Raw genomic sequence first — 23189 nt, 5'->3', positions numbered from 1 at the left:
TCCAGACTAGACAGACATGATGTGTTCCTTCCTCAGACGTATGTGATCATGATGATGCGTTTCCTCTCCTAAATCCTTGCCGTCTGATAGGCTGACGTAAGGAAGGGTCAGAGGTTAAATAGAAGCATCAGAGCAGTTCAGAGGCAGAAGGAAGAACAGCCAGCTGATGTCTATGATTTACAACATTTTGGGACTTTCTTCTGGATCTCAAAGGGTCAGAAAGAAAACTACGGATTGAGGTTGGTGACTGAAAATATAACTTTTAAAAGCTGATGTTAATAGTTTTACAGTTTGGGAATCTGACAAAAAATACAACTGAAAACAAACTGCCGGCTGGTGGAGTAGAACAACAAAGAGAAGAAAACTGAAAAAGATTGACGTTTGAAGATAGACATTTTTGAAGGTTCAAGACAGAAGGTGTCAGGACCATTAGAGATCCATCAGAAGGTTTAAGACAGAAGGGGTCAGGACCATTAGAGATCCATCTGAAGGTTCAAGACAGCAGGTGTCAGGACCATTAGAGATCCATCTGAAGGTTCAAGACAGCAGGTGTCAGGACCATAAGAGATCCATCTGAACGCTCAAGACAGCAGGTGTCAGGACCATAAGAGATCCATCTGAACGCTCAAGACAGCAGGTGTCAGGACCATTAGAGATCCATCTGAAGGATCAAGAAAAAAGGTGCTTGGACTATTTGAGATCCATCTGAAGGATCAAGACAGCAGGTGTCAGGACCATTAGAGATCCATCTGAACGCTCAAGACAGAAGGTGTCAGGACCATTAGAGATCCATCTGAACGCTCAAGACAGAAGGTGTCAGGACCATTAGAGATCCATCTGAAGGTTCAAGACAGAAGGTGTCAGGACCATTAGAGATCCATCAGAAGGTTTAAGACAGCAGGTGTCAGGACCATTAGAGATCCATCTGAAGGCTCAAGACAGCAGGTGTCAGGACCATTAGAGATCCATTAGAGGGTCAGACAGTCTGGTTGCCACAGTGATCATGGAGAGGAGAAGGACACCTGCTCACCGACTGAGCCTGCTACTGTCCTGGGTCTGTCTCTGGTCCCCCACCTCATCCTACCTGGTGAGTCATGTGGTCGTTGATGATGATGATGATGATGGGGCTGTTGTGGTTGATGATGGTGATGGCGGTGATGGGGATTGATTGCTAAATTACCAAAATGATGATGATGATGAATGGTTTTATGGCTGTATTGTGCAGGTACAACAATCCAGAGCATCTCTTCCTGGTTCTGGCTGGACCTTGTTTTATCCTATGACCATACCTGACCACACAGGCTCCACCAGGACGGTCCTCTACCCTCTGACCCCAGACAACCACAACCTACCAACACAGTCTGCCACTGGCCAGAATGCTCTACGGATGTCTGCCATTGGCCAGGACCCTCGTTTTCATTCTTTATCAGAACCTGCGATTGGTCAGAATCCACTATCAGGGCCTGTGTTTCAGACTCCTTCCCCTCAGGTGAGATAATCTAGACATCACATTACTATGTCATGTTTTCCATGTACAATACGTAAATATTAAGTATCTCTACAGTCAATCATTGAAATCTATTTTAATAATCTCCTTTCACATCAGTAGTTGTCACTAAGGGCTTGTATAGATATCTGGCATTTGAGCAAGTGATGCTGATGTAAAAACAGATATAAAGTGGCTAGGAAAACCTCCTTTCTAGGTTTTTAGTACAATTAAAACCTAGAAAGAAACCTAGAGGGGAACCGGGCTCAAAGTGGTTGCCAGACCTTTTCTGTCTGTGCCGGGTGGAGATTATAAGATCGTGAGTGACGACTCACTACAATAATGTAAACATGTTGATGAAATTACTACATTTGTTATAGATGTAGATGTGAAGGCTAATATTCTTCATGTAATGATATCCAGTTGGTATATGTGAATGCTAACATTCACATCTATATCCAGTTGGTAGATGTGAATGTTCACATTCTTCATTTTATGATATCCAGTTGGTAGATGTGAATGCTAACATTCTTCATTTGATGATATCCAGTTGGTAGATGTCAATGCTAACATTCTTCATGTAATGATATCCAGTTGGTAGATGTGAATGCTAACATTCTTCATGTAATGATATCCAGTTGGTAGATGTGAATGCTAACATTCTTCCTGTAAGGATATCCAGTTGGTAGATGTGAATGCTAACATTCTTCATGTAATGATATCCAGTTGGTAGATGTGAATGCTAACATTCTTCCTGTAAGGATATCCAGTTGGTAGATGTGAATGCTAACATTCTTCATGTAATGATATCCAGTTGGTAGATGTGAATGCTAACATTCTTCATGTAATGATATCCAGTTGGTAGATGTGAATGCTAACATTCTTCATGTAATGATATCCAGTTGGTAGATGCGAATGCTAACATTCTTCATGTAATGATATCCAGTTGGTAGATGTGAATGCTAACATTCTTCATGTAATGATATCCAGTTGGTAGATGTGAATGCTAACATTCTTCATGTAATGATATCCAGTTGGTAGATGTGAATGAGCCGGCTGAGGAGACATTGGTGACGGATCCTGGAGATCCCCAGTCTCAGCTGCAGCCTTTCTATCCCATCTACCCTGTCACACAACTACTGCCCAGCCTGCACACGCTCACTCCTGAACAGCAAGCACAGGTCTGGACTGATGGATGTGTGTGTCTGTGGTCTGGACTGATGGATATGTGTGTGTGTTTATGGTCTGGACTGATGGATGTGTGTGTCTGTGGTCTGGACTGATGGATGTGTGTGTCTGTGGTCTGGACTGATGGATGTGTGTGTGTTTATGGTCTGGACTGATGGATGTGTGTGTTTATGGTCTGGACTGATGGATGTGTGTGTCTGTGGTCTGGACTGATGGATGTGTGTGTTTATGGTCTGGACTGATGGATGTGTGTGTGTGTTTATGGTCTGGGCTGATGGATGTGTGTGTGTGTTTATGGTCTGTGCTGATGGATGTGTGTGTCTGTGGTCTGATTGTCTGTATATAGAATTCCAACCCAAACACACACAGTAAGATAATCCACTTCATCTTTTTTGAAGACACCAACTAATTCTTCTCCCTCCCTCTCTCCCCCTCTCTCCTCCATCCCTCCCTCCCTCCCTACCCTCCCTCTCTCCTCCCTCTCTCCCCCTCTCTCCCCCTCTCTCCTCCCTCTCTCCTCCCTCTCTCCTCCCTCTCTCCTCCCTCTCTCCCCCTTTCTCCTCCCTCTCTCCTCCCTCTCTCCCCCTCTCTCCTCCCTCTCTCCCCCTCTGTTCCTCCTAGATATTCTCAGTGTACAATGTAGTCCCCTCCCAGGATGGTCTGACCTGGCAGTTATCAGGTCATGTAGGTGGAGCTCAGTCTCAGGTCTGTATACGCGTGCATGTGGATGTGTGTGAGTGTGTATGCGACTTTGTGTATGTGTGTGTGTGTGTGTATGGATGTGTGCGTATGATGGCTCAATTATGTTTTTGGGATTAAATAAACAGAGGGATTGGTAGGGAACTGCTCCAGCCCAAGTCAAGCTCTGATCAATAGACAACATATTATATATACTGATGGATTATATTGATTAATATGTCACTCATTCTAACTCACGTGTTCTTCTTCTTCTTCAGTCAGCTTCTGTAAGTTCTGAAGAGGCTGTACTTCCCCGTGTGAGTACTACCACAACACACTACAGAAACATAGTCACGCCTAACACTAGTGAAGTCATTCTGTATAGCCAGACTGACGCGTAATACCCAGAAGAAACACTAGAGGGAGCACAGAGATAATTTAACAGGGACTGTTTCAGGCAGTACCTATGCAGAATGTAGGACAATTAGATTTTTAAATTACTTTTTACTTCATTATCAGTGGGAGTCAATGGGAGTCAAGGATCATGATATTGCTTTATTTCCTGTGCCTGTCTCATGTTGATGATGTTTTCCTGTGCCTGTCTCATGTTTTTTTATTTTTTTATTAACATATTTGCAAAACATTAACAAAAAGGCATTTGTAATTTAAAATGTACAAACAACCTGAGCTTACATACAAATATTACATCACAATAGTCATATCATTCCCATCAGTAGGCTAAGAACAATGAAGACATGTTGATGTTTTCCTTTGCCTCTCTCATTTTTAAGATGTAATTCCTGTGTCTGTCTCATGTTGATGATGTATGCCTGTGCCTGTCTCATGTTGATGATGTATTTCTTGTCCTGTCTTATATTGATGATGTATTTCCTGTCCCATCTCATGTTGATGATGTATTTCCTGTCTTGTAGGTGATCTATACCATGATGCTATTGCCTGGGGTGGGTCCAGTGTTCCAGAGCCAGGGACTCAGTGTTGACCCTAACCCTGACCCCTCCCCCCTAACGACTGACCCAAGCCATGCCCACCTGCAGAACCCCCCTACTGAAGCTCCGATGGTCTCGCAGGGTCAAGAGACCCCCAAACCTGAGGCGGGGGGTCCGGCGGTGATGCAGATGAAGACGGGGACACAACATGTGACCAAGCCAGGGCAGTGGGGTGTAGAGGGGAAGAAGTGGGGGCTGGGGGGAGGAGGGGTAAGGAGGAGGGGTTTAAGACACCCCTGCCCCTTTAAAAGGAACCACCTGTAAGAGAGACCTCTAACCCCTCCCCCACATCCCCCATCGACTCCCCAGTTCTGCAGGGCAGGGTGGGGGGAACGTGTGACATCGTCTCTTACTCTCCCCTTATCTCTCTTAAATCCTGTTCTCTCCTTATCTCTCTTAAATCCTGTTCTCTCCTTTATCTCTCTTAAATACAGTTCTCTCCTTATCTCTCTTAAATCCTGTTCTCTCCTTTATCTCTCTTAAATACTTTTCTCTTCGTATCTCCCTCTGAATCTTGTTATTGCTGTACAGTTTTCCCTTTTTTCAAACATGTTGTTAATACTGTCATGAAATAAAGACACCAAAAGTAAGTTGAATTATGTCATGTTTTCTTAGTATCATAATAAACCATCAAACAAATGGAATGTTGTTGGAATCAATGATAAGGATTTTCCCTAAATTGTCACAAATGATCTGCTTTGAAAATAGTAGCCTGTTCCCAAAACAATATAGGACCTTGGTAGTGTACTATATAGGGAATAGGGTGTCATCTCTCCATAGGGTCCTGGTATAAAGTAGTGTACTATATAGGGAATAGGGTGTCATCTCTCCATAGGGCCCTGGTATAAAGTAGTGTACTATATAGGGAATAGGGTGTCATCTCTCCATAGGGCCCTGGTATAAAGTAGTGTACTATATAGGGAATAGTGTGTCTTCTCTCAATAGGTCCCTGGTATAAAGTAGTGTACTATATAGGGAATAGGGTGTCATCTCTCCATAGGGTCCTGGTATAAAGTAGTGTACTATATAGGGAATAGGGTGTCATCTCTCCATAGGGTCCTGGTCTAAAGTAGTGTACTATATAGGGAATAGGGTGTCATCTCTCCATAGGGCCCTGGTATAAAGTAGTGTACTATATAGGGAATAGTGTGTCTTCTCTCAATAGGTCCCTGGTATAAAGTAGTGTACTATATAGGGAATAGGGTGTCATCTCTCAATAGGGTCCTGGTATAAAGTAGTGTACTATATAGGGAATAGGGTGTCATCTCTCCATAGGGTCCTGGTATAAAGTAGTGTACTATATAGGGAATAGTGTGTCTTCTCTCAATAGGGTCCTGGTCTAAAGTAGTGTACTATATAGGGAATAGGGTGTCATCTCTCCATAGGGTCCTGGTATAAAGTAGTGTACTATATAGGGAATAGGGTGTCATCTCTCCATAGGGTCCTGGTATAAAGTAGTGTACTATATAGGGAATAGGGTGTCATCTCTCCATAAGGGTCAGGGTGTAAAGGTCATAGTGAACGTTGTTGAAGGAGACTGGTGACGAAGAGGGTGACAGTATATGGCACAATTCTGCATTAGGCTCCTGTACAGTGTACTATAAAGAAAATTCACAGGCTATGTGTGTGTGTGTGTGTGTGTGTGTGTGTGTGTGTGTGGTGTGTGTTTGTGTGTGTGTGTGTTTGTGTGTATAAGATGTTTCTGTCTGTTTCCTTGCCAATAGTCTTGCTGGCTGGTTACTCTTATAACATTTTCAATGTTTTTGGAAATATGATCCGTTTAATGTCATCTTCAAATATTGAGGTATTGGGACTTCTGTTGTAAATACCTTACACTGCCACCCCAAGAAACGACCATATCTTTTACCAATCCAGGCAATGTCTTAATGCTATTTATGTTTTTGAAGTTGAAGGGATTTGTTGGTGCTTTAATAATGCAATACTAAGAAATATTACTGTAAAAAACATGTATTAAAAAACCCTTTAATCTGCCTGGTTAGCAGACATAGTGAAGGGCTTGGCTCGGGGGAGGGCAACCTTTACGGCTCGGGGGAGGGCAACCTTTACGTCTCGGGGGAGGGCAACCTTTACGACTCGGGGGAGGGCAACCTTTATGGCTCGGGGGAGGGCAACCTTTACGGCTCGGGGGAGGGCAACCTTTACGTCTCGGGGGAGGGCAACCTTTACGACTCGGGGGAGGGCAACCTTTACGACTCGGGGGAGGGCAACCTTTACGTCTCGGGGGAGGGCAACCTTTACGACTCGGGGGAGGGCAACCTTTACGGTTCGGGGGAGGGCAACCTTTATGACTCGGGCAAGGGCAACCTTTATGGCTCGGGGGAGGGCAACCTTTATGGCTCGGGGGAGGGCAACCTGTATGTCTCGGGGGCCACATCAGGATTTTGAAATTCAATGAAGGGACACATTGTTTTCACAGTTTATTAATCATTAATTATTTGCAGAACAGAAAAGTGTAATAATTAAAATATTTATACAGTTGGTCCTTTATAATACCTAAATTATTTAAATTCAGATTCCGATATATATGAAAGGGTTTGTTTTACTTGAAAACCTCCAAACTATTTTAATTGTCTACCTTAGCCAAACCACCCCTGGCCTGGCTGATCAAACAGCTTAGAGCCTATAGGGTTTGGCCATGTTGCTGGAGGGAAATCTGACAGTGTTTGTTTTGGCCAGCAAAGATGTAAGTTCCCAGGAATTATTTTGATTACTCTTTGAATATAATTCTATATTATATTCTCACTCAGTACATTGTCTCAAACACAGTTAAAAGGTACAGACGTATTATGAACAGAAGAGAAATAAGGAGATATTGTGGGAAATGGCCGTGTTAAGGTGAATCTAATCTCTGGGCTGCAGGGAAGGTGCTGGATTCTGGGAAATAATAAGAAGAATCATAATGGCGCTTATAACAACTAACAAGGTTACATCAGATATATATTTAATTGGGAAATTAAAAGATATGGAAATAAGTAAAAATACTCAGTAAAGAGACTCTAAATCTACTAGGCTGGCTCACTGGCTGGAGGCCTAAGTTAACAATAGATGGCAAACACAATAAATGAGATAGGACATCCAGGAATTACACAATTGCACAAGACCCTATGGACAGAAAATGCATGTAACTACTACAAAATCATATTTACTCAAATGCCTTCAGCAAATGAGGAAACAGTCAGGAGCTCTCTCAAATCTAAATATTTGCCAACTATTAAAACACAGAATGGTGCCCTCACATCATTCATCATTGACAAGCCTTTCGAAGAGGAAATGACCTATTTCTTGCATCACACTTCAACTTGACTTTTAGAAGGGGCCTTTTACCCCGAGATCTTTTACCCCTCCACACTGTTTTTAAGGGTCTCAGTACTGTTTATAAGGGCCTCCACACTGTTAGAAAGGCCACAATCAGGCCCGGCCTCGGGAGGCAAAAGGGGGGCATTGCCCCTCCAGATAGAATCTGTGCCCCCCATTGTGTTTCCCCATAAACACTGTAAATGGTATATGAATTAGACACGCCCCCTCATTTATAAAAAATCCCCCCTCAGTCATTTCATCCTGCAGCCGGGCCTCTACACTGTTTAAAGGGCCTCCATACTGAATCCCACTATTCTGTGGGGTGGAGTGAAGGTGGACGTTTGTGGGAAAATAATTGTGCTTATGACATTTCAAAGACCTGATTACCATTATATTTAAAAAGGAAGTTAAAAGATTTGGAAGAAAAGAAAACACAATAGATATTCTAAGTAAAGAGAAAAATTATTCTGAGGCCCTAAATCTACTAGGCTGGCTCACTGGCTGGAGGCTTAAGATAGCAATAGATGGCAAACACAATAAATGAGAATTACACGGACAGAGAATGCATGTAACTATTATAAAATCATATTTACACAAACGCCTTCAGCAGATGAGGAAACAGTGAGGAAATCTCAAATCTAAATATTTGCCATCTATTAAAACACAGAATGATGCCCTCACATCATTCATCATTGGCAAGCCTTCAAAGAGGTAATGACCCAATTCGTCAATCACACTTCATTTTACTATTAGTAGGGGCCTTACTGCACCATCATGGAAGCAGGCTAATATTTAAAATATCCCCAAAGGCAAAGATGAAGACCTATTTGAGAACCGGAGTGATGTGCTCTGTTCTCTTGGTCCTGGTTAACATTCTAGCAGCAGCATTCTGAATGAGCTGCAGCTGTTTTACAGTCTTTTTGGGGAGTCCAGTTAAGAGGCCATTACAGTAGTCAACCCTACTAGAGAAAAAGGCATGGATGAGCTTCTCTGGATATATTTTTAAGATTATAGAATACTGTTTGGTTACCACTTTGATATGACTGTTAAATGTGAGGTCTGAGTCTATCAGAACACCAAGATTATGCACTTGATCCCTGGTTTTAAGTGTAGTTTCAGCAGGGTCTGAGGTGTGGTCCCAGGGCTCCCTGGGTGTGTGTGTTCAGCAGGGTCTGAGGTGTGGTCCCAGGGCTCCCTGGGAGTGTGTGTTCAGCAGGGTCTGAGGTGTAGTCCCAGGGCTCCCTGGGGGTGTGTGTTCAGCAGGGTCTGAGGTGTGGTCCCAGGGCTCCCTGGGAGTGTGAGTTCAGCAGGGTCCGAGGTGTAGTCCCAGGGCTCCCTGGGAGTGTGTGTTCAGCAGGGTCCGAGGTGTAGTCCCTGGGCTCCCTGGGTGTGTGTGTTCAGCAGGGTCTGAGGTGTAGTCCCAGGGCTCCCTGGGTGTGTGTGTTCAGCAGGGTCTGAGGTGTGGTCCCTGGGCTCCCTGGGAGTGTGAGTTCAGCAGGGTCTGAGGTGTAGTCCCAGGGCTTCCTGGGTGTGTGTGTTCAGCAGGGTCTGAGGTGTGGTCCCAGGGCTCCCTGGGAGTGTGAGTTCAGCAGGGTCTGAGGTGTAGTCCCAGGGCTCCCTGGGGGTGTGTGTTCAGCAGGGTCTGAGGTGTGGTCCCAGGGCTCCCTGGGAGTGTGAGTTCAGCAGGGTCTGAGGTGTAGTCCCAGGGCTCCCTGGGAGTGTGTGTTCAGCAGGGTCCGAGGTGTAGTCCCTGGGCTCCCTGGGTGTGTGTGTTCAGCAGGGTCTGAGGTGTAGTCCCAGGGCTCCCTGGGAGTGTGTGTTCAGCAGGGTCTGAGGTGTGGTCCCTGGGCTCCCTGGGAGTGTGAGTTCAGCAGGGTCTGAGGTGTAGTCCCAGGGCTCCCTGGGTGTGTGTGTTCAGCAGGGTCTGAGGTGTAGTCCCAGGGCTCCCTGGGAGTGTGTGTTCAGCAGGGTCCGAGGTGTAGTCCCTGGGCTCCCTGGGAGTGTGTGTTCAGCAGGGTCCGAGGTGTAGTCCCTGGGCTCCCTGGGTGTGTGTGGTCCTGCAGACTTTTGAACAGGGGTCAGTTCTTTTTTTTTTTTTGCCATGTTGTGTTTTATGATTGTTCCATTTTGTTATAACCTAAAATTGAATATGAATCCCATAGTAAAATAAAAGACATGTGTTTGCTTACTCACTCATGTTTTCTTTACAAATGGTATATATATTATCAATTCTCCATGGGTATGCAAACTTTTGAACACAACTGTATGTTTAACACAAACTTGAAACTTGACTGGGGAGGAGAGTAAGGAGAGAAGAGGTGAGGAAACAAAGAGGTAAAGTTCCTTCAAAATTGTAGGAATCGCAGACTAATGCTGACATGTGATGTCCTTTTAAAAGTTAAAAACCAGATAGATGCTGACATGTAATATCCTTTTAAAAGTTAAAAACCAGATAGATGCTGACATGTAATATCCTTTTAAAAGTTAAAAACCAGATAGATGCTGACATGTAATATCCTTTTAAAAGTTAAAAACCAGATAGATGCTGACATGTAATATCCTTTTAAAAGTTTAAAACCAGATAGATGCTGACATGTAATGTTCCTTTTGACAGTTGATGTGAATGTCATGAAAGTTGTTACACACGCGTCACTAGCATTTAATCTTTAAGAGTTTATAAACAAGATGAAAAAAGGAAAATATATTCATCTAGTTGAATATTACTTCTGAGTTTCTTCACCAGAATTTAGTTTATGAAGGGTACTAACTTCAAACATACTGTATCCATCAATACTAATTATACTTGGACTATAACTCACAGGTCCTTCCCTTTAGTATTGTATATAAATAAAACACCTAAATATACACACGTCTGTCTATAGCTTCCAAAATATATTTTACAATAAAGTACCGGGATGTCAACACGCTGTTATTTTCAGATGAACCAAGTCAAGCATAATCTTGACGACCTCACTGGCATGAGAACAGGACATTACTCTGCAACACGCACTGTTATTCAAAACCAATAAAACACTGTGTTCATAAAACCTGAGTTCAGGCAGGTGTGAGCCTCCCCCCACTCCTCCTCTCCCCTCCCCCCTCTCCTCTCCACCTCTCCTCCTCTCTTTAATATACAGATCATGGAGGTGCTATTCTGCCTTTCATTTGGTGACCTGCTATCATGCGTTGGTGGTCTGCTGCCACCCGTTTCTGTCTCCTGTCTGTTCTTCTTCTGTTCGTCATTTCTTCAACTATCATGGACTATTATCAATTGTCCAGGTAAGTGTAGTGCTGTGTGTGTGTGTGTGTGTGTGTGCGTTTGCGTGCGTGCATGTGTGTGTGTAATACACGTCTATCAGTACATTTGGGGATCTGATGTCCCCTTAAACAACCTAAAACCTGAAAGAACTATCCCCAAGGTGAGTTTTACAGAAAAGCTAAATGTTTTGGGCGTAAAGTTTAGATTTGTGCATTACCATTTTTGTTTTAGGTTTATGATGAAAAAATAGATCCGGCATAACATTTAGGTTACAGAGGTTAAGGTTTGTTTAGGGAAGTGGGTTGATTCTCAGGTTCCCACAAGGACAGAAAGACCCATGTGTTCATGGGTCTGTGTGTTAATGTTTAACCAACTTCTCCAAAAGGATTGTCAAACAAGGAACATAAAAAATTTTAAGAGTTCCTTGCGTTTCAGTTGAACTGTTGTTTTCACCATCACTACCTGTCAGTTGCAAATACATGATTTCACCGTGACTATATAAATACATGTTGTTATTTTGCATTCATTTAAAAAGTTAGGGATTTAAAAAATAAATGTATTCTTTTTTGGGGGGGTGAACAGGAATTCTATACTTTTCTCACATTTTCTCATTTGGGTTGTGGTCTGGGCTGTGATGTTTGGTATCATTGTCCTGCTGGAAGATTAATTGTCTCCCGAGTCAAAGGTCTCTTGCAGACTTCAACAGGTTTTCTTCCAGGATTTCTCTTTATTTCGCTGCATCCATTTTGCCCTCTATCTTCACAAACCTTCCATGCTCTGATGCAGAGAAGCATTCCCATAGCATGATGCCACCACCATTCTTCACGGTGGAGATGGTGTTCCTTGGATGGTGTGAGGTGTTAAGCTTGAGCCAAAGATATTAATTAGTGTAAAAAGCTGTATTTTGGTCTCATCAGACCATAGTATCTTCCACTTTGTCTTCCAGTCTCCAACATGGCTTCTAAAGGGTCTCCAACCTGCAAACTCTAGCCAAGAGTTGATGTTTTCTTTTGGTGAAATATAAGGAGTTTCAGACCACTGCAAATCTACGAAGACCTGGCCGTCCCTCTAAACTTTCAGCTCATACAAGGAGAAGACTGATCAAAGATGCAGTCAAGAGGCCCATGATCACTCTGGATGAACTGCAGAGATCTACAGCTGAGGTGGTAGACTCTGTCCATAGGACAACAATCAGTCGTATACTGCACAAATCTGGCCTTTATGGAAGAGTGGCAAGAAGAAAGCCATTTCTTAAAGATATCCATAAAAAGTGTTGTTTAAAGTTTGCCACAAGCCACCTGGGAGACACACCAAACAAGTGGAAGAACGTGCTCTGGTCAGATTTTTTGGCAACAATGCAAAACATTATGTTTGGCGTAAAAGCAACACAGCTCATCACCCTGAACACACCATCCCCACTGTCAAACATGGTGGTGGCAGCATCATGGTTTGGGCCTGCTTTTGTTCAGCAGGGACAGGGAAGATGGTTAAAATTGATGGGAAGATGGATGGAGCCAAATACCGGACCATTCTGGAAGAAAACCTGATGGAGTCTGCAAAAGACCTGAGACTGGGACGGAGATTTGTCTTCCAACAAGACAATGATCCAAAACATAAAGCAAAATCTACAATGGAATGGTCCACAAATAAACATATCCAGGTGTTAGAATGGCCAAGTCAAAGTCCAGACCTGAATCCAATCGAGAATCTGTGGAAAGAACTGAAAACTGCTGTTCACAAACGCTCTCCATCCAACCTCACTGAGCTTGAGCTGTTTTGCAAGGAGCAATGGGCAAAGATTTCAGTCTCTTGATGTGCAAAACTGATAGAGACATACCCCAAGCGACTGTAATCGCAGCCAAAGGTGGCGCTACAAAGTATTAACTTAAGGGGGTTGAATAATTGTGCACGCCCAATTTTTCAGTTTTTTATTTGTTAAAAAGTTTTGAAATATCGAATATATTTCGTTCCATTTCATGACTGTGTCCCACTTGTTGAAATGTGGCAAAAGGTTGAAAAGTTCAAGGGGGCCGAATACTTTCGCAAGGCACTGTAACCATTCAGAAGTTTACATATTACAGTTTTTCTGAATTGCTAAAACACTAAATCCCATTGTAAAAACTAAACTGGCAACTGCCAAAACTCTTTTATCAAATCAATCACACTGTTGTCAAAATCTTAAACACTATTCATCTGTTTAGGACGCAATTTGCGAATCTGAATCGCCCATTTACCAAAACTCTAAACACATTCTCAAACACAGAACACAACTTTGCAGTGTCATACACTTGTACCCAGAATGGTGCACACAGGCTACAGAAGTTAAACACAACTAACACACTGTTCTCATCCTTTACACACTACCACTCAAAATTTAAAACACATGTGTCCAATCAGTGCACACAATTAGAAAAGAGTATTTCAGCCTGGTCAAATGCAAATGGCATGAGTTGATCCAACAATGGAGCAGAACAGTGGAAGAGGTGGAAGAGGTGGAAGAGGTGGAAGAGGAGGAAGAGGAGGAAGAGGAGTCTGTGTCAGAGGTGGTGGGCGAGGACAAAGACCAAGCAGATCAATAATTTCAAATGACATTCGAGCAACTGTCATAGATCATGTTCTGGTGCATGGCATGACTATGAGGGAGGCAGGGCAACGTGTGCAACCAAACCTAAGCAGGTTCTCAGTGGCTTCTATAATCCGGACCTTCAGAGAAGAAAACAGGTAAAGTATACTTGTCTCAGAAAGGGGACAATGAGACAGAACTTTTCCATGGCACTGTGTTTCTAAAACATTTACTGAATAAAATGTGTGTGTATGTGTATACTTCTAACTGAATGGGGTTCTTTTTACAGAATTGAAAGAGGGCCTCATGAGGGTGGAAGGACACACATGTTCTCACAACACCAGGAGACACTTGTTGTGGATATGGTCCGTCAGAACAATGCAATTCCACTGCATGAAATACAGCAGCGGATTGTAGAAGACAACGTAGAGTTCGAGGGAATAAATAGTGTGAGTCTGTCAACAATTGATCGTCTCCTGCAACGCAACAAGATAAGGATGAAACAAGTTTATCGGGTACCATTTGAGCGAAACAGTGAGAGAGTGAAAGAGCTACGATGTCAATATGTGCAAGTAAGTAAACTCAGTACTAGAAAGTACTGTGTAGTTTGGGAAGCAGCACATGTATACATCTTACTGTGTCATTTATGGAACTAAATGTAGTTTTCACTGTGTACAGAGAATCTTTGATCTTGACTCAATGGCTATGCCTCATGAATACATTTTCATGGATGAAGCTGGATTCAATCTAGCCAAAAGGAGAAGAGGTCGTAACGTGATAGGTCAACGTGCCATTATTGAACTGCCTGGCCAGCGTGGTGGAAATGTAACCATCTGTGCTGCCATCAGCAGCTATGGGGTTCTCAACAGTCATGTTACTGTTGGGTCATACAACACCGAACTGCTACTAACATTCCTGGATGGTCTACGGGGTGCTCTGCTCGAGCAGAGGGAGCGAGAGCAGGCGGAGACAATGTGAGCATTTGGGACAATGTGAGCTTTCACCGTGTCCGAGAATACGCGAGCAGCATTTTATTAATGTCTTTCTTCCACCATACTCTCCCTTCTTAAACCCTATAGAGGAGTTTTTCTCGGCATGGAGATGGAAAGTGTATGACCATAACCCTTACACACAGGAGAACCTAATTCAAGCAATGACTGGAGCATGTGGCGATATCAGTGTGGAATCTTGCCAGGGCTGGTTTCGGCATGCTAAAGGTTTCTTTCCCCGTTGCCTTGCAAGGGAGAACATAGCATGTGACGGGGATGAAGTCCTGTGGCCTCACCCAGCAGAGAGGCGTGATCCTGAAGCAGAATAAATGCTGTAAACATGTCTTATTTATTCTTTTCTTTACATAACTTTTGTTTCTCTTTTCTGCTGCAGTTTTTTTAAAAGCTTTATTTTATTTCTTTTTGTTTAAATCTGAGTACAAGAATAAAAATGTTCCCGCTATCCCACAGTGTTTTGCATTTATTCATGTAGTGTGTAATGGTTGCTAAGTTGTGTTTGCACATTAGCTGGTTTTGTGTGGTTTTTGACGGTAGTGAGTGATTTTGATTAAAGTTAAAATGGTTTTGGGTCAAATGTTTGGTTTTGCAAGAGGAGTCAGAGGTTTTGTGAATGTAGCTTGAAAATTGGGTTTTGTGTTCACAGTTTAGAGAAAAGGAGAGCAGGTTTCAAGAAATGTGTCTTAGCAATTCAGAAAAACTGTAATATGTAAATACTAATATAATTCTATGTGAATACACCAATACACTCCAATATAAAACCAGATAGATGGTGAAATGTAATGTTGCTTATAATATGACCACAATATTTATATTAATACTTGTATGACCACAACTTCTATGCCAATGTAACATTGCTTGGTCAATAAGTAACGTATCAGAAAGGCTCTTTGTGTTCATGGTGGCAATAGGGCCTGGGTTATAATACACAGTAGACTTTGTATCTATTGTTGTGTGTCCTTTTAATATATCATAATCATTACCCAATCCTAAGCCTGTCCGGGGCCTCCACCCTTTACTTGTGTGTTGCAGAGACGGCTTCATGGAGTCTGTCCAGAAGAGTCTGAAGTGCAGGAAGCTAAGAGAACGACTGGTGGCCATGACAACGATGAAGAAGTAGGCGGAGTTTTGAATGTCAACCTTATTAGGGTGTCGATTAGCTGAAGTCTCTTCCTGGGAGAGAACAAGAGTGGGATAGAGGAGGAGTGGGTGAGATAGGGTGAGAAGGAGAGGGATAGAGGAAGAGTGGGTGAGATAGGGTGAGAAGGAGAGGGATAGAGGAGCAGTGGGTGAGATAGGGTGAGAAAGAGAGGGATAGAGGAGGAGTGGGTGAGATAGGGTGAGAAGGAGAGGGATAGAGGAGCAGTGGGTGAGATAGGGTGAGAAGGAGAGGGATAGAGGAGGAGTGAGTGAGATAGGGTGAGAAGGAGAGGGATAGAGGAGGAGTGAGTGAGATAGGGTGAGAAGGAGAGGGAGACAGAGGGAGACAAAGGGAGCCTATATCAATAGTCTCTGCACTGGGTTTCTTCATATACATGCCAATGTCCCAAAAATCCACACTTCTGTTTTTGTCCTAGACAACATCATTAAAACAAGAACTTATGGCAGAGTGGAAACTAGTGTACGATTCTGTTGTAACAACATACTTTTATAACATACTTAGACAGTTTTTCCTAATGCATCCTGCTTACCAGGTGCCGTGTTGATCTGACCAGAGTTGAAAGCATATTGTTTCTGTGTCCAGTATGAAGTGACACAGGGTGGAAAAACATTGTTCACTCCCAATGTTTTTGGAAACAACCCAGCAATATAACAAGGCTCCTTCAAGGCATGTAGCCATGACAGTAGCCAAAATACGTTGTGGGGAAAAAAGGACAGCCTGTCTTTCATCCTGATCTGACCGATTCTATCCCGTGTATATGACCATTGTGTGTGTTTGTGTGTGTGTGTGTGTGTGTGTCTCAGAGTGGACATTGTCCCATTTCTTCAGGTAGTAAGGGAGCTGATGGATTGTCCTTGGAGACTCAACCTCACACACAGAGAACTGCACAGGTGAGACACAAAGAGAGCTGCACAGGTGAGACACATAGAGAACAACACAGGTGAGACAGAGAGAACTACACTGGTGAGACACAAAGAGAACTACAATGGTGAGACACAGAGAGAACTACACAGGTGAGACACAGAGAGAACTACACTGGTGAGACACAGAGAGAACTACACAGGTGAGACACACAAAGACCTGCACAGATGAGACACACAGAGAACTGCACAAGTGAGACACACATAAAATTACACAGGTGAGACACACAGAGAACTACACAGGTGAGACACAGAGAGACCTACACAGATGAAACAGAGACCTATACAGGTGAGACACAGAGAGACTTACCCAGGTGAGACACAGAGAGAACTACACAGGTGAGACAGAGAGACATACACAGATGAGACACAGAGAGAACTACACAGGTGAGACAGAGAGAACTATACAGGTGAGACACACAGTAAACTACACAGGTGAGACACACAGAGAACTACACAGGTGAGACACAGAGAGACCTACACAGATGAAACAGAGACCTATACAGGTGAGACACAGAGAGACTTACCCAGGTGAGACACAGAGAGAACTACACAGGTGAGACAGAGAGACATACACAGATGAGACACAGAGAGAACTACACAGGTGAGACAGAGAGAACTATACAGGTGAGACACACAGTAAACTACACAGGTGAGACAAAGAGAGACCTACACCGGTGAGACAAAGAGAGAACTACAGAGGTGAGACACAGAGAACTATACAGGTGAGACAAAGTGAGTCCTACATGTGAGAGATAGAACACACTTCATCAGCCTTGCAATCATCTCACCCCCTTCAGGACAGAGTTGTGGGCATGCTGTAATGCATCTGATAGGCTGATAGTCACCAGACAGAACACCCATGTGAACCAGACTCTGACCTACGAGGCAGAACGATGGAGGAAGAAACTGGTGGACCAAACACTGTGGGAGATGTTCCCAAAGGTGGGTATGTAGGCAGGTCTTAGTGAATTTGTAGTTTGTTGCTGGGATAAGGTTGAAATTTAATTTAGTGTTAGAGTTAGTATAAACATTAGAGGACATGGATTTTCTTTGTGTCTAAAAGGATAGAAAAACAAACATGTGTTTGTGCACGTGCACCACTCTTCAATTCTCAGATAATTTTAGTAATTGCATGATCACGGCTTCGTTTTGTGTGTGTGTGTGGGTAGAGCGTACCCTGGAGTAAAGGCTTGCTGGGTCGGTGTGCAGTGGTGGGAAGTGGAGGAATCCTGCAGAACAGCAGCTGTGGAGAGGAGATAGACAGGGCTGACTACATTATCAGGTATCATCCATAACATTATCAGTCAGTATTGATAGTAATATATTTAAATTAACTGTGGAGAGGAGATAGACAGGGCTGACTACATTATCAGGTATCATCCATAACATTATCAGTCAGTATAGATAGTAATATATTTAAATTAACTGTGGAGTGGAGATAGACAGGGCTGACTACATTATCAGGTATCATCCATAACATTATCAGTCAGTATTGATAGTAATATATTTAAATTAACTGTGGAGAGGAGATAGACAGGGCTGACTACGTCATCAGGTATCATCCATAACATTATCAGTCAATATTGATAGTCATGTATTTAAATTAACTGTGGAGAGGATATTGACAGAGCTGACTACATCATCAGGTATCATCCATAACATTATCAGTCAGTATTGATAGTAATATATTTAAGATAAGTGTTAATACTTACTAATATTTACTATAACACCCTTTATCCATTACCAGAAGCTGTTCTAATCTGACAACCGGTTGTCTCTGGATGCACAACCTTTATCCGGAAAGACATTACATTTACATTTCATAGATTTAGCAGGTTATTATTCATAGAGGGACTTACAGTGGCAAGTCAACAGGTTGAATACGTATCTGACCAAAATGTCTGCCATTTCATCCCATTCTGAATGAAATGTTGTAAATGTTGAGTGTCATGTTGTGTCCATGTTTTCTTTGTTAAGTTGTCTGTTATTTGTGTTGTTTTTCACAGGTTCAACTTGGCTCCTGTCAACCAGAGTCGTGACGTGGGACTAAAAACAGATCTCATTACAGCCAATCCTTCTCAGATCATTAAACAGTAAGATACATGTATACATTATCAATATGGCTTCTGGTTGGGGAAGGTCAATATTAGTTCATGGGTGGTGACAATGTTGATGTAATCCAGAATGGAGGAAGCGTATGTTTCAATGTCCATTTGGGAGTCAAGGGAGACCTGAGTGGCAAACAAACTCCAGTCTGTGTGTTGAAACTGGTGCTGTAGAAGTGAGTCTGAGCAATACTCCCTTGTACTACTGGACTCACTGCCTTGCAAAGTCTGATAAGTTTTCAGTTGTTACAGGTACGTGTCTACCTCTGGAACCTCACTGCTGCTGTAAAAGAAAATTTAATCAGTCTTGAGTCCAAAGTTCTATAAATATAAAATCATAACTGCCAATGTAATATAAAATAATAACATAAAATCCCTGCATTTCAGTTGCACATGCCACTTTGCACCTTCAGTTTGCCTTCATTGCACATTTAGAATTGCTACTGTATTTACATTTCTCAGTTGTTACATGTACAAGTCTACCTCAGGAACCTCATTGCTGCTATCCCTGCATTCACTCTTCTCTCCCCCATGGGAGGAAGGTGTCTCACCTTCCTGTCAAACCACATGGGGAGAAAGGAGTGAAGGTGTCTCACCATCCTGTCAGACCTCATGGGGAGAGAGGAGTGAAAGTGTCTCACCTTCCTGTCAGACCTCATGGGGAGAGAGGAGTGAAGGTATCTCACCATCCTGTCAGACCTCATGGGGTGAGAGGAGTGAAGGTGTCTCACCTTCCTGTCAGACCTCATGGGGGGGGAGGAGTGAAGGTGTCTCACCATCCTGTCAGACCTCATGGGGTGAGAGGAATGAAGGTGTCTCACCTTCCTGTCAGACCTCATGGGGAAAGAGGCATGAAGGTGTCTCACCCCATAATCGCAGCAACAATAATCTCCATCTCACACCTTTCCAACAAAAATTTAAAAAACTGTTTAAATATATTTTAGATTTTAGACCAATTGTCATAAACATCAGTTCTGCTTCACACCTGCCTGAACTCCTCTCTGACCCCTCCCCTCTCTGACCCCTCCCCTCTCTGACCCCTTCCTTTTTAACCCCTCCACCCTCTGACCCCACATCTGTCCCCAGGTACCCTGACCTCCACAAGAACCCTGGGCCTCTGGCGGAACAGATGTCAGTCTATGGCAACGCCCGCCTGCTTCTCCCCGCCTTCTCCTTTGCATTTGGGACCGCCCCCTGCTTCAAGGCGAGCTGTTACCTCTTATAACTGGATGCTATTGGACGGTGTCATAGCAACACTCCAAGTCTGCCATCGTAACTCTTCCACAACATCGTAAAGGGGAATTTCACCACAGTTCACCTACCTAATGTACTTATTACTAATCTTAGAAATTACGAATTTATGTGATAATCTACACAGAAGCAACATTTTATTTAGCTATATAAAATCCTCTGTATTTGTCTGTTCTTGAAAAATATGGAGAAAACAATAGTATGCATATTTAGAAGATGAAATTTAGCAATTTCCAATTTTTTCACAGCACCTGCAAGAAAACCCAAAAAGTGTTCTTTTAAATGTTTGCTTGTTGCCCGTAATGCAACCGATCTCACTGGTAAACACCATGTTCATGCTTGTATACCATACAGTACCAACCAATCTCACTGGTAAACACCATGTTCATGCTTATATACCATACAGTACCAACCGATCTCACTGGTAAACACCATGTTCATGTTTAAAATGCTTATATACCATACAGTACCAACCGATCTCACTGGTAAACACCATGTTCATGCTTATATACCATACAGTACCAACCAATCTCACTGGTAAACACCATGTTCATGTTTAAAATGCTTATATACCAACCAATCTCACTGGTAAACACCATGTTCATGTTTACCATACTTATATAACATACAGTATAAACCGATCTTGAAAAACAAACAATAACATGCACACATTCATTCCAGGTGTATCACGCTCTACAAAAGGCCCTCCCCCAACAGGAAGTGGTGTTCTTCCACCCTGACTACCTTTTTGAGCTTGGACAATTCTGGCGTCGCCGTGGCCAAAAGGCCTCTCGGATCTCTACTGGGCTGATGCTGGCGAGCTCCGCCCTAGAGATCTGTGAACAGGTGAGTGAGGTGTGGTGAGAAGTGAGTCTGTGAACAGGTGAGTGTGGTGAGGTGAGGAGTGAGTCTGTGAACAGGTGAGTGTGGTGAGGAGTGAGTCTGAACAGGTGAGTGTGGTGAGGAGTGAGTCTGAACAGGTGAGTGTGGTGAGGAGTGAGTCTGTGAACAGGTGAGTGTGGTGAGGGGTGAGTCTGTGAACAGGTGAGTGTGGTGAGGAGTGAGTCTGTGAACAGGTGAGTGTGGTGAGGAGTGAGTCTGAACAGGTGAGTGTGGTGAGGAGTGAGTCTGAACAGGTGAGTGTGGTGAGGAGTGAGTCTGAACAGGTGAGTGTGGTGTGGTTCAATGAGCTTAAACCCAGTGTGTGTGTGGACGACAGCCCGAAAAGCCCCTGTACATGTAGACTAGGTCACATTGTCTCTCACTTCCAGGTTCATCTATACGGTTTCTGGCCATTCTCTGTGGATCTATCCCACAATCCTTTGCAGCATCATTACTTTGACAACGTGGGTCCGAATCACTATATGCACGCAATGCCTGAAGAGTTCCTGCTGTTATTGCAGCTTCACAGCCAGGGGGCGTTGCAACTGCATGTTGGACACTGCAGAGCCTAATTCCTCAGCCAGGGGGCGCTGCAACAGCCTGTTGGGCACTGTACATTCCAGGTGTCAATGTCATTCCATGGAGGCCCGGGTGTCTGCAGATTGCCCTCCAGTTGAGGGACACCAACAGTAGACTCCAAAGGCAAATACAAAGTCTACAATCAAGACTGGACACAGAGGTTTCTTATGCTTGCACAAATGATGTGAGGGAACTATACTGGAAACATCTTTTCAATCTTTCCAAATACTTTTGTACTGCCTTTGAATTAGTTTATGAAATGTCTAAATGCTGAAACCAATATGTACACAAATGCCCTCCAATAAAATCTGACTATCTATCTCCTACCATAGTAATTTAAAATTAATTAAGGTGCCTTTTCCTGTTATGGATGTTGAGAAGAAGGCAGTAGAGGGAATGGATGCCTGAAATGTCTGGATTCTTCACTCAGCAACTTCAAAACACACCCATAAAAGCTTGCACACACACACACACACTCACACACACATACACACACACCCAGCTCACTGTTCTAATTCTATGTAAGCCTATTAATCCTGCTCCTGTGGTTAGTACAAACACACACACACACACACATGCTCCTGTTCTCCTGTTTGTCCTGTGGGTGTGTGTGTGTGTACTGACAAGCTGCTTAAGTATCAGCCTTTTATTTATCGCCTGAACAGCTTCGTTTATCAGCGAAACGTCATACTGATTCTGATGCTTGTCCAGCTGCACCGGACACACCCCAACAGGGTATACATACCAGTGGAATGTACAGATGTTCAATGAGGCAAATGCAGCACCTCTGCCTCCAGGGTTGGGTAGGTTACTTTTTAAATGTAATCCGTTACAGTTACAAGTTACCTGTCCACATTTGTAATCAGTAACGTAACTTGTTGATTACTAAAAACGCAGTAATGTAATCTGATTACTTTCATATTAAGACAATTGGGAAACACATAGGAATAGCCTATAACCAACTAAACACCTTTTGTGGGATCAATCAATGTTAGAGTTTACGTAGATGGCCAAAAACTGAATTTGCATTTTATGGGTTGTGTAGGCTGCAGTGCCTTTGGAAATGGGTTTCTAAACTATTATTCAGTCATTCCACCATATTCAGTCATTCCAATTAATTCAATAAATCTTTTATCTGAACATAACTAAAAATCTAATGATGTTATAACCTGTTCTGTTATTTGTGTTTTATTCATTTTTTGAATTGCTTCAAAACATTGTTGAAAACTTAATGGCAATTACTCAAAAAGGGTATTGACATTGTTGTATATAAAATTAAGAAATCCGTAGCTTTTCGCGCATAAACTAAATCTGCAGTAGTCTGATGATTTGCTCCACAAGCAACATTGTCAAAATGTTGCAGTAACCCCAGGCATGCAAAAACATAACTGAATATCTGACAGACTTTTTATATATTGAAGTAAAAAGTAATGGTTTAGAAAACCAGTAATTCAAAGTAATCAGATTACGTTACTGAGTTTGAGTATTCAAAAAGTTACATTACTGACTGTAACTGTAATGGATTACGTTTAAAAAGTATTCTACCCAACCCTGATAACCAATGAACACAATTTCCAAAGATGCAAAGCAAGCAGAATCACATTGCCAACCTGTATTGACGTTGATGTGGCTTTGTCAAATTCAAATAATCCTTTGGCAGAGTGCTTCCCAACACACCTTTTTTCCTCAAATGTCATGGTAAATTCCATATAAGGTTTTATCTTGAAGGCAGCGCCATGTTACAGCTATCTAACAAATAGTTGCCTAATCTATTACAGTTT

At 42.8% G+C, this 23189-nt stretch overlaps 3 protein-coding genes across 4 annotated transcripts; all 3 read left to right on the top strand.

The window, feature by feature from the left end:
• Window positions 1-1467: 1467 nt before the first annotated feature.
• Window positions 1468-4949, top strand: LOC105009063. Its single transcript, XM_034290763.1, has 5 exons — window positions 1468-1489; window positions 2521-2667; window positions 3296-3379; window positions 3631-3669; window positions 4285-4949. The coding sequence occupies exon 5, from the start codon at window positions 4297-4299 to the stop codon at window positions 4621-4623; it is 327 nt and encodes a 108-aa protein (XP_034146654.1). The 5' UTR covers window positions 1468-1489; window positions 2521-2667; window positions 3296-3379; window positions 3631-3669; window positions 4285-4296; the 3' UTR covers window positions 4624-4949.
• Window positions 4950-5921: 972 nt separating this feature from the next.
• Window positions 5922-6765, top strand: LOC117593965 (keratin-associated protein 6-2-like). Its single transcript, XM_034290772.1, has 2 exons — window positions 5922-5947; window positions 6363-6765. Exons 1-2 carry the CDS (start codon window positions 5922-5924, stop codon window positions 6763-6765), a joined length of 429 nt encoding a protein of 142 aa, XP_034146663.1.
• An 8776-nt stretch (window positions 6766-15541) lies between these two features.
• LOC105010009 (alpha-2,8-sialyltransferase 8F) lies at window positions 15542-21729 on the top strand. 2 transcript variants are annotated; one of them, XM_034290757.1, is made up of 8 exons: window positions 15542-15622; window positions 16472-16558; window positions 17389-17533; window positions 17761-17873; window positions 18598-18684; window positions 19783-19900; window positions 20629-20793; window positions 21276-21729. In XM_034290757.1, the coding sequence occupies exons 1-8, from the start codon at window positions 15549-15551 to the stop codon at window positions 21399-21401; spliced, it is 915 nt and encodes a 304-aa protein (XP_034146648.1). In that variant the 5' UTR covers window positions 15542-15548; the 3' UTR covers window positions 21402-21729. The 2 variants fall into 2 exon arrangements, with proteins under 2 accessions (XP_034146648.1, XP_034146647.1); XM_034290756.1 differs by having other exon boundaries at window positions 21219-21729.
• Window positions 21730-23189: the final 1460 nt, after the last annotated feature.

The sequence above is a fragment of the Esox lucius genome, chromosome 24 (assembly GCF_011004845.1).
Source record: "Esox lucius isolate fEsoLuc1 chromosome 24, fEsoLuc1.pri, whole genome shotgun sequence".
NCBI classification, from domain to species: domain Eukaryota; kingdom Metazoa; phylum Chordata; class Actinopteri; order Esociformes; family Esocidae; genus Esox; species Esox lucius.
This window is presented reverse-complemented; position numbering and strand designations above follow the sequence as displayed.